Source organism: Dermacentor andersoni, chromosome 5 (assembly GCF_023375885.2).
Source record: "Dermacentor andersoni chromosome 5, qqDerAnde1_hic_scaffold, whole genome shotgun sequence".
In the NCBI taxonomy this organism is placed as follows: domain Eukaryota; kingdom Metazoa; phylum Arthropoda; class Arachnida; order Ixodida; family Ixodidae; genus Dermacentor; species Dermacentor andersoni.
In genome coordinates, this window is record NC_092818.1 from 140499067 (window position 1) to 140514215 (window position 15149).

The 15149-nt window shown below is 49.8% G+C and overlaps 1 protein-coding gene and 1 long non-coding RNA gene across 7 annotated transcripts in view; one reads left to right on the forward strand and one right to left on the reverse strand.

Annotated features, from left to right (window-relative positions):
* The window catches only part of LOC126531267 (uncharacterized), a 171575-nt gene extending 159295 nt beyond the window's left edge, over positions 1-12280 (reverse strand). For all 3 annotated transcript variants that reach the window (XR_008612642.2, XR_008612641.2, XR_007599618.2), the window contains exon 1: positions 11820-12280. This is a non-coding gene — a long non-coding RNA (uncharacterized lncRNA). The remainder of the gene's footprint in view (positions 1-11819) is intronic.
* Positions 1-15149, forward strand: part of Atpalpha (sodium/potassium-transporting ATPase subunit alpha) — a 146259-nt gene that overhangs the window by 71234 nt on the left and 59876 nt on the right. The window contains exon 1 of one of the 4 annotated variants that reach the window (XM_050178721.3): positions 12886-12908. The exons of the other annotated variants lie outside the window; for them this stretch is intronic. Within the exon in view, the coding sequence (XP_050034678.1) occupies positions 12903-12908 (6 nt within the window). The 5' untranslated portion in view covers positions 12886-12902. Of the gene's footprint in view, positions 1-12885; positions 12909-15149 lie in introns of those variants that run through there. 4 annotated transcript variants of the gene reach the window in all.

Genomic DNA, 15149 nt, shown 5'->3' on the forward strand with positions numbered 1-15149 from the left:
CGGGGAGGAGAAATACCGACCCTGCGCTGGCTTTTCTCTTTTTTTTCCCCTGTTGGGCCGTCTTCAATCGCGGCCCGCATTCCTTCGTGTCTTCAGCGGTTTGCGAGCCGCGCGAGTCTACTGTCGGTTAAGTGCAGCTGTGTGTGTGTGTGCGCGCCTGTGCGTGTGTCTGGTTGGAGGATTGGCGGCGTCGAGATGTCCGCTCGGCTCGGCTGCTATCGCTGATTGCTCCTATCCTCGTCATCGTATTCCACATTTTTCTTCTTCTTTCATTGTCTCTCCTTCGTGTGTTGATAAAACGTCGTCCAGCGCGTTCCTTCGCTCTGCTATCGTTTCTTTACGACCACCACCTTGCTCTTTCTTTTTTTCTTTCTTTCGTTTGTTTTCCTTCTACGTCTCAAGGCCGCCGTCTGACCGCACGTCTTGTCTATTCCTCAGAGGGGAGAGGATGGTAGGGCTTTCGACTTTGTGTATCCGTGTGTGGAATTCGGGTACAGTCCTGACCGGCGACATCTGGTGCTTTTAAGGCCTTGGTTTCTACCTTTCAGGGGGAAATCACAGAAAAACGAATTTTTCATTGCTATCGCGAGCGATGCCTCTTTGTCTATTTATTGTTTGTTATTGCTCCCACAAGAGTAGGCTTTACTTTGTAGCGCACTTAGCACTCGAGGTCCTGTTTTGTTAGCTTTGAATTAGTTTTATTTATTAATTTTCATTTTTCTGCTACATCTTTTCTCCTTCGCGACGCGAGTCAGCGGGACGGATGCTTGTTTTCTCGCTCTCTACATGGTTTGGTGACAATGATTTACTCTCGTATGCTGTTGCAGCAACGAAGGTTTGTGAGCATTCCTAATCTGCATTTTACAGTTTTCTTCAGGGCTCTCCTCCTAAGCACTGTTGCGCTCAGTGTGAGCTACAAGGCAAAAACGCGTGGCAAATCGGTCACGTGTCGTAGCTCATACTGAGCGCGATGGTACGTGCATTTGTGGCCGTCGCAACAAGCGGGTTGTATGTTAACGCTGGATGCTGGCGAGAAGAGTGGCTTCGAAATTTTTGACTAAGACTTCACTGTTCTTGCTGCGGCGGCATGCTTGCTGACGTTCAGTGCAAACGCCTTTTTGAAATTACTGTTAAGGTGAATAACGAGAATAGAGGAAACCGAGCGGCCCCAATTTTATTAATCATATCACAAGAAGCCAACAAAGGACGTTTTGTCCAACTTTCCGACTAACGAAGACGTATGGCCATCAAGAGCTCCAAGAATCCTCGATACATTGAGGTCCTAATGACCGAAATCGGATGCTTGCATGACGTCCGTGCACTTTCGGCGTTACGTGATTTCTGTGCTGCAAAAAACCTTACGAGTGCCGCTTTGAGCCCCGCATAAGTTCCTGTACTATTTTTTACTTGCCGCCTACTTCCTCCGTTGCCCATCTGCTCTCCCCCCCTCTCTCTCTCCATTTACTCCCCTTCCCCGTACAGTGCTTTTGAGGCGACCTCGCGTGAGAGTCAGTTACAGCGCTACACTTATTTCTTCAGCTTTCTGTTTGTCATGCACACACGCTCACGCGCGCGCGCGCGCGCGCGCCCACACACACACACACACACACACGCACACGCGCGCGCGCACACACACACGCACACGCACACACACACACACACTGCTTCACTGGGCTCTCCCGGCTTCTCAGGTCGCGTGGTGTTGCAGACGCGCACCGTACTACTTACCGAAGCGTAGTCGGTCGATCGCGACCTCCATTGGCCTCTGGTCGATGCGCGGCGTCCCTATACTCTCCTATGACCCTTTGTGCACTGTATTGCTCATTGCCTTCGACACTTCTCAAGAGTAACTGTGAAGCGATTACGTAACATCACCCCGCGATACCGTGTCAAATGCACACGGTACAGTATGGAAGTTGTTTAATCCTATTCTTGCCATCGGCTTTTTTAGAAAATCGAGTGATTTTATTTAGCAAGGAAAAGCAATATTTACTATATCAAACTTGAGTAGATGCTCAGTTTGTCAACGTACGTGGAGATGTTGCGTCTGGCATTTAACAGCGATTAAGATTATTTATTTTTCGTGAAAGTACTAGTCACTAACAATAACCTATACTCGAAAGGCGATTATCTCCCTGATCTATTCTCAGGTTTCAGGAGAGTATATATATATATATATATATATATATATATATATATATATATATATATATATAGCTGTTGATGCCGATGCGCCCGCGAAGAAGCACCTTGCGTGCCTGTGGTAATATTGAAGGGCGAGGTTGAAGTGTCTGCCCTAGCTTTCTCCTTGCGACAGAAACACACGGCGACGTCCACTCTTTGTGCGGCCAGTTGTTGCGGCTTGTTTCGCGGCGAAAGCCAATGGCGCGTCGGTAACGTCTTGCCTCGTTGGATAGGAAAACAAACAAACAAAAAAAGAAGCAATCTGAAAACTTGTTTGCCCGCTTCGCCTGGGCGTCGTTTCGGAGAAGCGCGGTTAGTTAGGCCTACCTCTCCTCTACGCTGTTTGTGTGGCTATGATCGTCAAGGTTGGGTGCTGCCGCCTCGGTTTTCTTCCTCCGTCGCCGACGGCTGGGCTTTTCTTTCTATTTCTTTCTGTCTTTATAGGTACTTGTACTTCGTTCCCGTCAATGAGGTTGCCTTCTTTTAGCCTTCACTTCGCTCATTAGTTTCTTCTCTCTCTATAGGCGACCCCGTTCTTTGTAGACATTTCTTTCCCTTCGTGTTACCATGCATAAGTTAACCTGAGCTGTTGCGCGTGTGTGCTAACAGCAAAGCTATCGTGGATGTCTGCAAATGCCGGGACGTGGATTGAGGTCTGTTGGCGAAACACGACTGTCAATTTAAGTTTCGCAACAAGTTCGCTTGGCATTTTACTATTGGCTGTACCATAGCCCTTCAATGCAATTCAAGGACTCTGGCGGTACTTATGCCGCTTGCGTTCGGGGTCAGCTTTTTGACCCAGATAAAGCGTGACTCAACAGATGCCTTTTTATCCACAGGAGTGCCAGAAAAACATTAACTACGCCAGGTCTATATGTAGCCAACCTGACACGAAATAGAAGCTATTATGCTACAGGATTTCCGGAATATTCGTTTGTGCCATACCCACGTACCAACTATGCGAAACAAAAGCTTTCATACACTTTACCGCAATTATTAAATAAGTTAATGAACGATGGTATTGATGTTTTCTTGCAGTAAAAACAAGTTAATAAATTACTTTGGTGCATATTAGCCTTTAATGTCTCTATAAGTAGGCTTCTTTTTATTGCAGTTATGTATTGTTTTCTATTGCTATCTGGTGTATGAACACTTGTATGAGAACGTTTATTGTTTTTGTTTTGTTTTGTTCTTTCTCTTTTACCCTCCCTTTTTGCCATGTGTTGGTTTCTGCTGCTGCTGTCACGAGAAGGTTTAAGGACTAGTCAAGTTGCTCTTTTGCAACTTTTTTCCTTATATCCTCCATAAACTTGTATATTTATGGAGATAAATTCATTCATTCATTCATTCATAGCGCGAAAGCAGCGCGCCCTCGCTCGAGGATCGAGATCAGCGTGCTTTTTCAACACTACGCGTCTCTCTTAAACAGCAGTGGGCAGTATCCACGTAGCAGCGCTGTTTCTTTCATAAAGCTTGCGTTGCCAGCCGTACAGGACTTTTTTTTTTTCTTTTTCTCTTTCTTTTCCTGGCCTGTCCGCGGTCAGATGAAGTGGCTACACCGTTCACTGTTCAACCGATGACGATATTATCGACCATATATAAATATGCGCTCGAAGCGCAAATTTCTTAATATTTTGAGGGCCTTATCTCGATCGTCTGGTGTAAGAACACACAGCCTCAATTTTCACTGCTGGTTGATTGCCTGGAGTTGCAAGCGAAAATAGTTTAGTGCGTAGTTGAGGCTACTGTCAAGCGATAAACGTGTTCATGGTATTATTCTCAGTACAGTATATATGTCTGAAAGTTACGAAACTTACTGAACACGCAGATTTAGCAACTTTTTCATCATTTGGCTTGCTAAAATAGCGGCAACATAGTAAAAAAGAAAAAGAAAGGAAATAGAAAACACCGTCTCCCTATTCGAAACGTTTTCAAATTCGGTTTGATGTTCACTTGACGCAAACAATGTGAAACAGACGGAGGAGAGAAATAACTTGCTTGACTGATTCTTATCTCGTCAATTAAAGGTAAAAGAAAAGCGTTTGCCGCTCTCAGGGAGCTTCTATCGTCTTTCATTGCTCCCGTTCTATCCTTAGATTGATTTGCCTCTGCAGGAAGTACCTTCTACTTATGTAAAAAAAAAAAGGGGGGGGGGGGCACGATTACTTTTTGCGGAAGCGTGCCGTCTCACGTCTTGAAATTCGAATGGGAGTGCACGCTCGTTCCGCTGCTTAGCATCACAATGAGGTGCTGGATCGCGTGTCTCGAAAACCCGACGAGATTGGCACGTCCGTGCTGCGCCGACCTTGAGCGTGCGCGAGCGTATATGTGGCTGGCGGACGACGGTCAGCCTTTTCCTCTTGCGTTCCGCACACCTGCACATTTGCGGCCCTCGTTTCTTGGGTTTCGTCTCCTTCTTTTAATCGTGTTATGCTGAAGAGCGCTTACACTGGTCTTAATAGGAAACGGCGCACGTACGAGCGCCTGTTATCGTTTGCGATGAAAGATTGCCGTACCTGCAGCGGTTGTGGAGCCTCTCCACGGACGTAATTTTCTTTTTTTCCTCTGTGCACCTGCATTGCTCTTAATGAACCAGTAATCAACCGAGGTGGCGCAGTGACAGGCGTTGCGGTTGCGCAGTGACAGGCGTTGCGGTTGCGCTTACGAATCGGCGTATGTGCACGTGTGTGCTTGCATGTCACATCAGTCGTGCGTGTACAGCACAGTGTTTGCGCTCGTTCATTCACCCACGATCCGCCTCGTCTCGGAAAAGTGTCCCCCGGGTAGTTTTCTTTTACTGGTCTGTTTGAAGCCTCCCATTCGGCTTTCATCGGCAGACGTTAGTACGTGTGTAACCGTGCGTGCGCGTGTGTGCGCAAGTGTTCGCGTGTGGATTTTCGTGGCAGTGGCTGAAACCCGATCCCCGCACTAACAAAAAGCCTGATTGCAGAGGCGTTGCTCTCAGCATCCATTGCGTAAAGCGGGTGCGACACACCAGCCTTACCCATGCGACTGCCTCGTTATGCGCGGATCATTCCAGTGTTCTCTCTTTCTCTTTCTTTCTTTCTTTCTTTCTTTCTTTCTTTCTTTCTCGCCGTGTTCAGCTGCAGGCATTGCCCGCATGTGCTGCTTTCTTTTTTTTTCGTTTTCTCTTTTTTCTTCTTTTATCTGCTCGCCTTTAGAATCCGCTCGCGCCGTTGCTGCTGGATGGCTGTGTCAAATGCAATCGGGCCGCGTCGAGCAACGTTTTGTCGCATCGTTTGCGACTGTGCGGTCCGCTGTTAAAGGGAACAACCCAGTTCGCCGTTCTCACTTTGCCGGCACTGCAGCTCCTATAGTTCCGGCTGAAGTTACGTCAACGCAGTCACTGCACAGCTGTTTAAAAAGGGGCCAACGCGGCCAACCACAAGTCGTCTGCCGCAAAGCCAGGTGGCCATACCCTCGCCAGCGTGAAAACATCGCACGTTCTCTCTATACGCTCGCGTGGTCCCGTCAGCCGTAAAGCGCACTTTACCTCCGTACTTGGGTGCCCATCAGCGTTGGAATCCCGAATGAGAAAACGCAGTGAGAAAAGCCCTTCGGAAGGAAGAACCTCACATGGCCGAAAGAATGAATCCGGAGTCACCCGCTACGGTGTGCCTCACAATATCATGTCTCGTTTTTCGCACGTAGAGCTCCACAATTTAATTTTGGCCCTTCGGAAGGTTCCCCATGTGCACGCTGATGAAACAGCTGCCCTTCCTCGAGTCCCATACTGCCCCGTGTAAGAGCAGCGGTTGCCGGAGCCTAATTAAACATTCTCGTCGCAATGCGTGTACTTTTTGATCGGCCGATTTCAGGTTCCGTTAGGCTTTCGGACGGACGCCGCGGGCGACCTTCTGTCGTTCTCCTCCCTTTACCTCCGTTACCCAGCCGTACTATTGTTTTATGCAACGTGTACGTTGGGAGAAAAACCAGCCTTAACCCTGCAGCGAACTTTCTCCTATATAGCTTCGATTCAGGGCAAGAAAAAAATATAAAGGGCGTACTGAACCGGTTTATTCCGTGTCCTTTGAGCTGAATCTTGAGTCTATAATGGAAGATGACTCAAGCTATCTTGTTCTTAATCTTTGTGGCTACTCTTCTGGGCGAGGCGTTTTCGTTACTGCCAGGTGCTTCACGTATTCGCTTATAATTATGTATAACATTCGCGTATTGCTGATGCCGTTAACTTGCGGGGCTTTTCCACATTTGCTTTTAGAGCGATGACGAAGGGAGCCGCAAGTAGGGTAGCATTCACCGCAAGTATTGAAACTAGTGTGTTTGGGTGTGATTTCAGCATTTAAGGTTCTCAGGAGCTGAGAGCGGAGGCGAGGAGAACTTGCTCTGACATGCCCTGTACTGGAGTCTTCTGCTTATCGTGCGCGAATTATACAAGTTCGCTTGGACATTTCTTAAAGTGTTGTACATCGTTCTGCTTCAGCCAGGAAGGGCTTGAACGCGCGCCCTGTGTATTTCGCTTTAACGATATTCACACTTGAGCAGAAGTATACGGACCGCAGGCTAGCATGCATATATATATATATATATATAAACAAGCCCAGCTAAGAACCCTTCAATACATGTACTGTTCGTAATTCAGACTCGCAAGCTGTTATTGGCGAGTGCAGTGTTTAAGTTCGCAATGCCAAGCTGGAGCAGCAGTCCTCACTTTCATGTTGCATTCATAGGCGGAGTAGAAAATGGGCTCTGTCGCGGAGTCCGTATACTTTTTTCCAAAAGGAGTGCATTCGTGAATGTGTACCACAATCGCTTCGTGCTTCGGTCATACTTGGCCCTTGTGCGACAAGAAAAATCAACGTATCATCATCGATTCTACGCAAGCTCTTCAGACGCTCCATTTCCACTTGCCGTCCATAATAAATAAAATAAATCTTTCTCCTGAAGCGACGGTGCAAACAGCGAACACTCGTGCTTCGCTGCGCTGATCCCGACCACGCATGCATCCAGTGCCGCCGATGAGTTGTGAAATTCGAGATCCGTTTCCTCCTCGCATTGTCGGCACGTACGCAAACGCGCCCATAGATCTGCACGAACGGTTGGCGATGTCTACTAGACGCCAAAAGAAAAAAAAAGTAAAAGGAAAGCCCTACCAGGAGCAAGGAACAGCCTTCACCAGAGCGCGCTAGTAGAATAGCGTGAGAACGAGCCGTCCGTCAACGGCCACCTGTTCCCTCCATGACGCCCACTCATTTCTCTGTCTGGACTGCGCGCGCGTGTTGGAATTAAAAACCTGCTGTTGCTGCTGCTGATGCGGCATCTCGTCTGTTTACGACGGGCCTCGCTCGCTCGGTCCGTGTTGAGGTTAACCATGCTGTGCCTCGGGCTGCTTCAGGGGCCCTGTCCTCGCAACGGCCGGCACTTTTCGAGCTTGTCAGCGGCAGATCCGGCTTCGTCGCCCGCAGCCGCTCGAAGCGTTGTGAATGAAGCCGGTTTTCTCTATTTCTGTTCGTAATTTCTTCTTAGATGTAAGCGTCTGCAGTCTTCTGGAAGAGCGGGTGATTTCCCACTCGTAGAAGGATTGTGCCTTCGTGTCGTGTTTCTCTTCTTATTCTCTTGCCGTAGCCGTCGGCGTGCGCTGAAGGCTAGGCCGTTATGTGATACGTTCCTCTCCCCCCCCCCTCCCACTCCTCCATCTTCCAGCCTTGGGTGTTAGCAATCGTACGCCGCAAGCTAGCTGTACACCTGCATTGTTCGGTTCCTTAGTTCCTCAAATATCTTGGTATCTTAAGGGCATGGCTAACTTTAAAAACGGGCTCCTCTGATCAGTCGTATAGCTGAAAGTGAAGGAAATACTCAGTAGTTTGCATTCTTCTCAATCGGAAACTTCTTAACCGTGAAGCGTGTACTTGCGATTAAAACGCCCACGTGCCTTCGTAAGCATCGAGTTCGTAAGTTCGTAGGAGTCCTTGCGAAAGTTTCCGCGTGTGACAAGTAACACCTGGCTTTTTGGGGCGGCTGCGAACTAGCTGTCCGCGTCGTAGTTTAATCATTTATAGCGCGACGGCGTCCGTGTTCGTTTCGCATCGATCAACCTGCGGATAGGCCGTTCGGTATATGACTCAAGCAGACCGTTGCGACGTACCCTGCATTGTACTCGTAATATGAGCAAGATAAAGTCGTTAAGAGTCTACATCTGCGGGAAGCATAATATACACCCTCTGTAGCTGTATTTGCAAGTCGCACACATACACGCCGCCCAGCGGGCCAAGTTGCACGCAATGGCCCAAGCCGCTGCAACCATGTCTACCGCGCGCGTTCTAGCTCGACGGTGAGGACGCGCGTGCGCTTTTCGGTTGTGGCGGAGGCGCTCGAAATAACGGAGCCGAGTTTCTATCGTGGGGCCAGTCTGGGCCTAAGTTTAGAACGCTTTGGCTGTCCTTGCGGGTCGCGCTCTGCGGGACCCCATCTCTGCCGGCGCTTCTTCTCCTTCTTTTCTGAGCTCACTAGACTGTGTGTAGTGCGTTTTGGCCGGGAAAACCCACCCAGTCGCGGCGTTAGTGTGTGTGTGTGTTCCCTTTGGGACCCAGCGTGGTATATGACGTAAGCACCTTCTTTGCTACTCTCCCGCCGCCCTCCAACCCCTTGTTCTCCCCACTCTTGCACACCAACCCTCCACTTCCCGCGGGACGCTGCTTGCGACTTGTTTCGTTGCTCGATGCGCGCTTCTATTCACTTACATTGAAACTGCTTTTGCAGACTGGGTGAGAGGGACGGGACGAAAAAAAAAGTAGGGCAATGAATAACTCGTGGCACCGTATGCTTTCGTCATCGTCTAGCTTCCAGTTGTCATGCATGTTCCTTCAAAGTGACCCCCGCGGTGCGTCTGGTCCGCCTGCGTGCGCCGGGTTACCCAAGCAAACGTAAACCAGGCGCGCTTGGTTGTGTTGGTTTGCATGGCTAGACAAGCTTGGTTGCGGAAATAGAAAAAGAACGTTTTGTAGTAGGGGGAAAAAAAGGGCAGGTTGATGAACCCTCTTTGGGCGTCTAGTCCTGGCTGCCAACTTGCTCCGTCTGGCGCGCATTTTCAGCATCATTGACTCCGTTATAGCCTGGTTCTGCATTATAACGTACATTGCCTGCAATAGTTATCTTAAAGATTAACGTGGAAAGCGATGACGTAAGATGTACATCCTGGGTATAAAATGAAATTCCTGTAGAAGTGCTTGAAAGTGGTTAGGCATATTCTTCTGCCGTCGGCTTTCTTGAAAATTGACACCAATTTGATTTAGACCGTCGGGTCAACACGGACGATGAAAATCACCATGGAGTTCCAAATACCGCGAGTGGACGCGAAAATGTAAGATGCAGCCTCGACATGCCGACCTGTATATCGCGCGATGGTGTTGCACCTATACATCTGTGCTTAGGCCTGGAAGAACGGTTTTTATGGCAATGAACATGAGACGGTTACTTCCTCCGCGTATATGAAGGTGTTGCATTCACCATCTAGCCGTTGTGTTTTTACAAAAACGCTTTTCGTGTTCGTAACGTCAGGACTGAGTTGGAAAGCGATTATGACCTTGAGCTGTCTTCGAATCTGAGGAGGGTAATATAGTCGATGTCCTGCCACGTGTTTCTTTCTACTCGGCTTTTAAGCCCGGCCGCCCCTCTTCCCTTCTCCCCCTCCTTTCCGGCTCGGTACTTGTAATTCGTGTCGCGAACCTGCCTTCTCGTTTCTGTTACATGTAAACGTGCACTTCTTTCAGGCACATTTCGAGTTCTCCTTCGTTTCAAACCGTTATCATTTCTGCGGAGAGCAGGTTGGCGACGACGCGTTGGCATTCACTGTACGCCCCCTCGTTATGTAGCTGATGAGAAGTGGATGAGGTTAGATGGGAACGAGCGCAGCGCAGTAATTGACCGCTGACCTGGATGCACGCCGCAGTTAAGGGCTAGCGCGGCCCTGTGACCTTTCCGGCTTCGACCTTGCGCAGTCTCCTCGACATATGATGGCCAAGCCCGGCGCAGTAGTTTTTTTCGCTGCTGTGGCAGTGAAACTTGGTTGCTCGTTCGGTGCAGCCATGGAAACAGTGAATAGCGAAACACTGTTCCCCCCCCCCCGCAGTTTACGCCCATTAGGTTTTTGTTTTCCAATGCTCGGTACATTTTTCGGAAACTCGTTGTGAGAGCATTCGCACATGTTCGCACGCCTATATGTCGGTCATCTTTTATGGCTAACGCTTTTTCTCCATACCAGGCTTACCAGAATGCTAAGCTTTGATATAGCTTAGATTGGAGTGACAAGGAAAAACAGATGTTGTGCATATTCTGCGGGTGGATTTAGTTGCGAGCACCGTGTAGCTACCGTTCTGAAGGGAAGGCTTTAGTCTTTTCTAATGAGGAGAGACTAGCACTGTAGCGGCAAGTATAGGCAATATCCGTTGGCTGGGTGTGAAAGGGGAGCCATCGGTGTTATGATAAAAGGCTATTGAGGATGATAAGCGTTAAGAAGCCGGTCAAGTATATGGGCAAACGCTAAATGACGTTGTGAAGGGAGACTGCCAGGTCCGTGGCCGAGTGTATCAAGTAACAGACCTCGACGCTGGTCTATAATTGGCGATACATCATTAAAATTATGCAAGAACTTACAATGGTTTGTGTCGCTTCATTCTTACATGTACACAATTTGTGTTTGAGATTTAGCAGCGTAACAGTTGCTCAGTAATGCTCAAAACTTAGACGACCGAGGAAGTTAAATACCACTGAACATGTTGCGGTGCAGATGGCTAATGAAGCTTGTTTGATAACGTCATTTTATAAATTAAGACGGGACAATTAGGGCGCGCCAGTGCCACTATCTCGCGCTAAGAGAAACGCACGAAAGGCCTGGATACTGTAGCGGCCGGCATTGTGTGATTGTCACGGCAGTTTCTTTTTTTTTTCTTTTTTGTCAGAGGCGCCTCATTGTCGTAACACGAATGACCTTTACCTCGCACTTGAGATACGTATGTCACCATGCGAACGTAGTGCTCGTTAAATACGTAGGCAAGCGCTCCCTGAATGACGAGAGGGGAGTGTGACCTCTTGCGGCTACAGAAGGTTGTGTGCCACGGCACATGGGGTCATATACCGAGTATGTCGTAATAGGCGCCGTTGAAATATGACCGTTTCGGCCAGCTGTTGTGTGATCGTACTATCCGGCGCTCGCTCATGCAGCTGGTGATCTGTGGCGGGGTTGGTTTACGACACTCCGGCCCTCCCTTGACACTCGTCTAAAGTACCGGCGGGAGGAAAAGGCAAGCCTACGGCGCTAGTATAAAGTTTTTTTCCTTCCTTCCTTCCTTCTGCCATAGCTGCGCTCAGCAACACTTAAGCGCGTGTCCATTTCAGCCGTCGCATCCTTAGACTACTACATCTACTTCGAACAATAAGTGCGCTCTTAATTTATAGAGTTTTACGTGCCAAAATCACGATCTATTTGTGAGGCGCGCCGTAGTGGGGCACTCCGGTTTCTGTTGTTAGGAAAGCAAGCACTGGCTAGAGAACGGCTCGTCGACTTTTGGTCGTCTCGTAAGTCTATATAGTCGCACTGTTCCACCGTACTTTTGCGCCTCGACGTACTGTTACGAAGGCAGAGTAGACGTCTCGCTTACCGTGCGTAGGTCTGGTCGCCTCTCGGCGGCTACTACTTCTTGCCTCGGCGGCTATCCATCGTCCTCGTCGTCTCCTGGCTGTGACCGGCGAGCCTCCGTGTCCCGCATCCCGCGATGGCGTTCCCACTGCCGGTGGGAGAACGACCCACGGCTGCAGTTTTCGATAACGGACGCGTGCAAAGCGACGAGGAAAGGTTGGGGCCGGAACACGGCGGCCGGGAAGGCGGCCGGCTATCTCGCCGGCGTCCGGCGTCGAGCTCGCGAGCGGTCTCTGCCTGTACGGTGGTTTCTTCGTGCCGGGGCCCCAATCGCGGTGGGGGCATTCGATCAGCCGAGTGAAAGTGCGTGTTTTCGGGGTGGCCTTGCAGTTAGAGAAAGTAGTCCGGTGCACGAGGACGAGAAAGCGCGAGAAGAAAAAGAGAAACAAGAGGATGAACCGGGCCCGGTGCAAACAAGGTGGCAGTTCACACGTCCCCCTGCCCCCTCCCACAACCCTCCCCCAATGGCTTCCGCAGACGTTGGCTGTAACGGTACTTGTCGAGAGGAAAAATTCATCCGCCCCGCTGCGAAGAAGTCGGGGGCCCGCGACTTTGTCCGCGCGTTCGTTCCTTCACTTGCGTCTGTGCGTCTGTATGTGTGCGCGCCTACCCACTTCGTTTCGTGCATGGTGTTCGTGCGTGCGTACAGCCTTTTGCATTCGCTCTGTGACGAGTCTCCCGCTGCGCGCGCCTGTTTGTGCGCGTCCGTGTGGGTGTGCGTTTGTGACGTCTTGCGCAGCAGCCGGCGTTGGGCGAGGAGCGCGTTGATTGTACGAGCGTAGCGGTACGCGTACGCGCGCTGCTGCTGCGTCTGCGCGCACTGAGGTAGCGCTGCGGTTCGGTCGCCCGCGGTGCGTCCCAAGCGACCTGTGCTGCACCGCGCTAGCCGGCCTGCAGAAGTGCGGCGAGCGGCGCCGGATAAGTAACGTCCAGGCCCCTCCAACCAGCGCTTCGCATCCAGTCGCGAGCCCCGCGCTGAGGTCTCACGAGTAGCTGAACGAACTCTCGTCTTTGGCTTGGGCGACGTCCCCGAAGAGAATTCGTCATGGTGGTGAGTGTCTGCCCGCTGATCAGAGGCTTGTTTCTTCTCCTCCAGCGACCGCTGCCTTTTGGCGGTGTTTTGTAACGTCAAGGCGAATCCAGTCCGGAGCCACGTGTTATCTGCCCCCCTTTCTTTTCTTAGATCATGGAGAGTGCGTTAAGGTTGGAAAGAGTCCTGCTGCCTTCAAGTACCGCATTATGTTGGAAAACCGCGTAGCTATAACTGCTGTCAAAGCATGTGAGGATTGCCAGATAGTCCATCTTCGGTGATTTCCGTGCCACCTCGTGAAGCAGTGCTTTCTTGTGGCTAACGCCTGTACGTCTTTTCTCTTGTGCCGGAGACCCACTGCACCCTCTTTTACTCTGTGCGGGCTACTTTCCATCAGTCGCCCGCGGTCACAGCATGAAAGTATTACAGCATCGTTTCGGAGCATCGTTGGCAATAGGAACCGTTTGTTGCACCTTAAAAGGTGTCTATCTTTAGGCACACTGTGTGGGCTTCGACTGCGAGGTCATTTCTAACTGGATCAAGAGGCCATTTCTAACTAATGCATTGTCAAACGCTTTCGTTTACGTAATACAAATTTCCTGACGCGTGTTCCTGCAGTCTGGTGCGCGTAGTTTTCCTAATTACTTTCGCAGTGCTTACCGTTCGCCTGGTATAAGTTGTCGGGTGTACCTTGCTTTAAAGCTGCGGAAAAAGTGTGGCATTGCTTAAAACGCCCTTTTACTTTTTTCGAACGGCAGCACGCCGGATGCTAGCGAGAACAGCAGTCTTTTTTGTGCGTGTGTGTGTGCGTGTTTAAATATGGGGTTTCTACGAAGGACGATGCACGTGTGATGTACTGCAGCCTAGCAAGCAATAGCGCCCGGAAACGCTGCGAATCGCCACCTACATATTGTGTGTGTGTGTGTGACATTTCCTACATATAACGTTAAGAGATAACGCCAGAATCGTCATATATCCTGCCACGGTTAAGGATACAGCTTATGCACCTCTCCACTAGTATGCAATGCCGATATAGCTTTGGAAGGTGGGCGTGGGCCTGAACCGGGACAGACGGTGACCTTCAGAGGGGGCACGTACTTTTGTCCCTTGTGACATTTACGTCGTTTTATGGTAGCAGAGTTACAAATAAGGAAGCGTATAGTGGTCCGGTGTTTTGAATATCCGTAAGGGACACAAGTAAAACAAGCTGCATGTCAGGATGGCAGGCAGTTTTTTTTTTTTTTTTTTTTAATTGAAGAGCTTGCAGTGCAGTAGACGGGAGCATGTACCAAAGGACGCATTCCCTATCAACGTAACCTTTTCTTTTTCTAACTAATGTTAGCAAGTGACAGTCAGTGCTTGATCCTCGTCGCGCTTGTCGCAAGTTGCCACAGGGAAGTCATTGAACACCTCAAGTTGGCATGCAGAGCGTTGATCGCGGTTATGCGGGTTCGATTCAGAGCATGCTGTGTCAGTATTCAGAGTGTGGGGCGAAACAGAATAAGTTTTCCGACCTCCATTACAAGTCAATGGTTCTGCGGTACAATGATTCGGGACGTATTCCGCGATAGCCATGCACATTGCGGAACCTCAGGTGGAACCTTTGGCTTGAGCTCTGAGGAAGTTTTATTATTACTATTTCTGGTACCTCGCGCGCTGTTCAAACCTTTTTTTAGCCATGGATAGGTATTCCCTCGCTCGGTCATTCAGCAGCGTTACTCCCTAATAGATTTGCGCGCAGCTGTTTATCCTACGGGCAACTCTGTGTGTACAGGCCAGCAGCTGCAAGTTCCCGATAATGGCAATCGTTCGCTCGAGTCTGTCGTCACAGCGAGAGCGCTTCTGCGGTTATCTTGATCGTCCGCCCGTACATACCGGTTCCCTCGCTTTGCTTCCTGCTTGAAGCATAACGACTTTCAACTATTGCTATGCGCTTGCCGGATGAATTCCGGAAAAAATGCACGTGCGAGGAACTTTCCAGCCGCTGTGCAAAAGGCGCGCGTTTCGTTGCTTATATACTTGGTTAGATGCATGGGCTCGCTCAGTGACTCGTGGGCGGGGGTTTTCCATTTGTCGACTTATGTGCCTGACGCACGCAGTCTGGTTTATCATTTTTCATTTGCACAGAGCTGCTGGTTCACTGTGTTCCACGGTTACAGACCGTCGCTTATAAGCGCCCCGCGCCTGGCTCGGCGCATTCGTGTTGGATAATTTCAGAACGTGGCTGTGGCTTTGATTCCAGGATCACAGTGACCGTGTCAT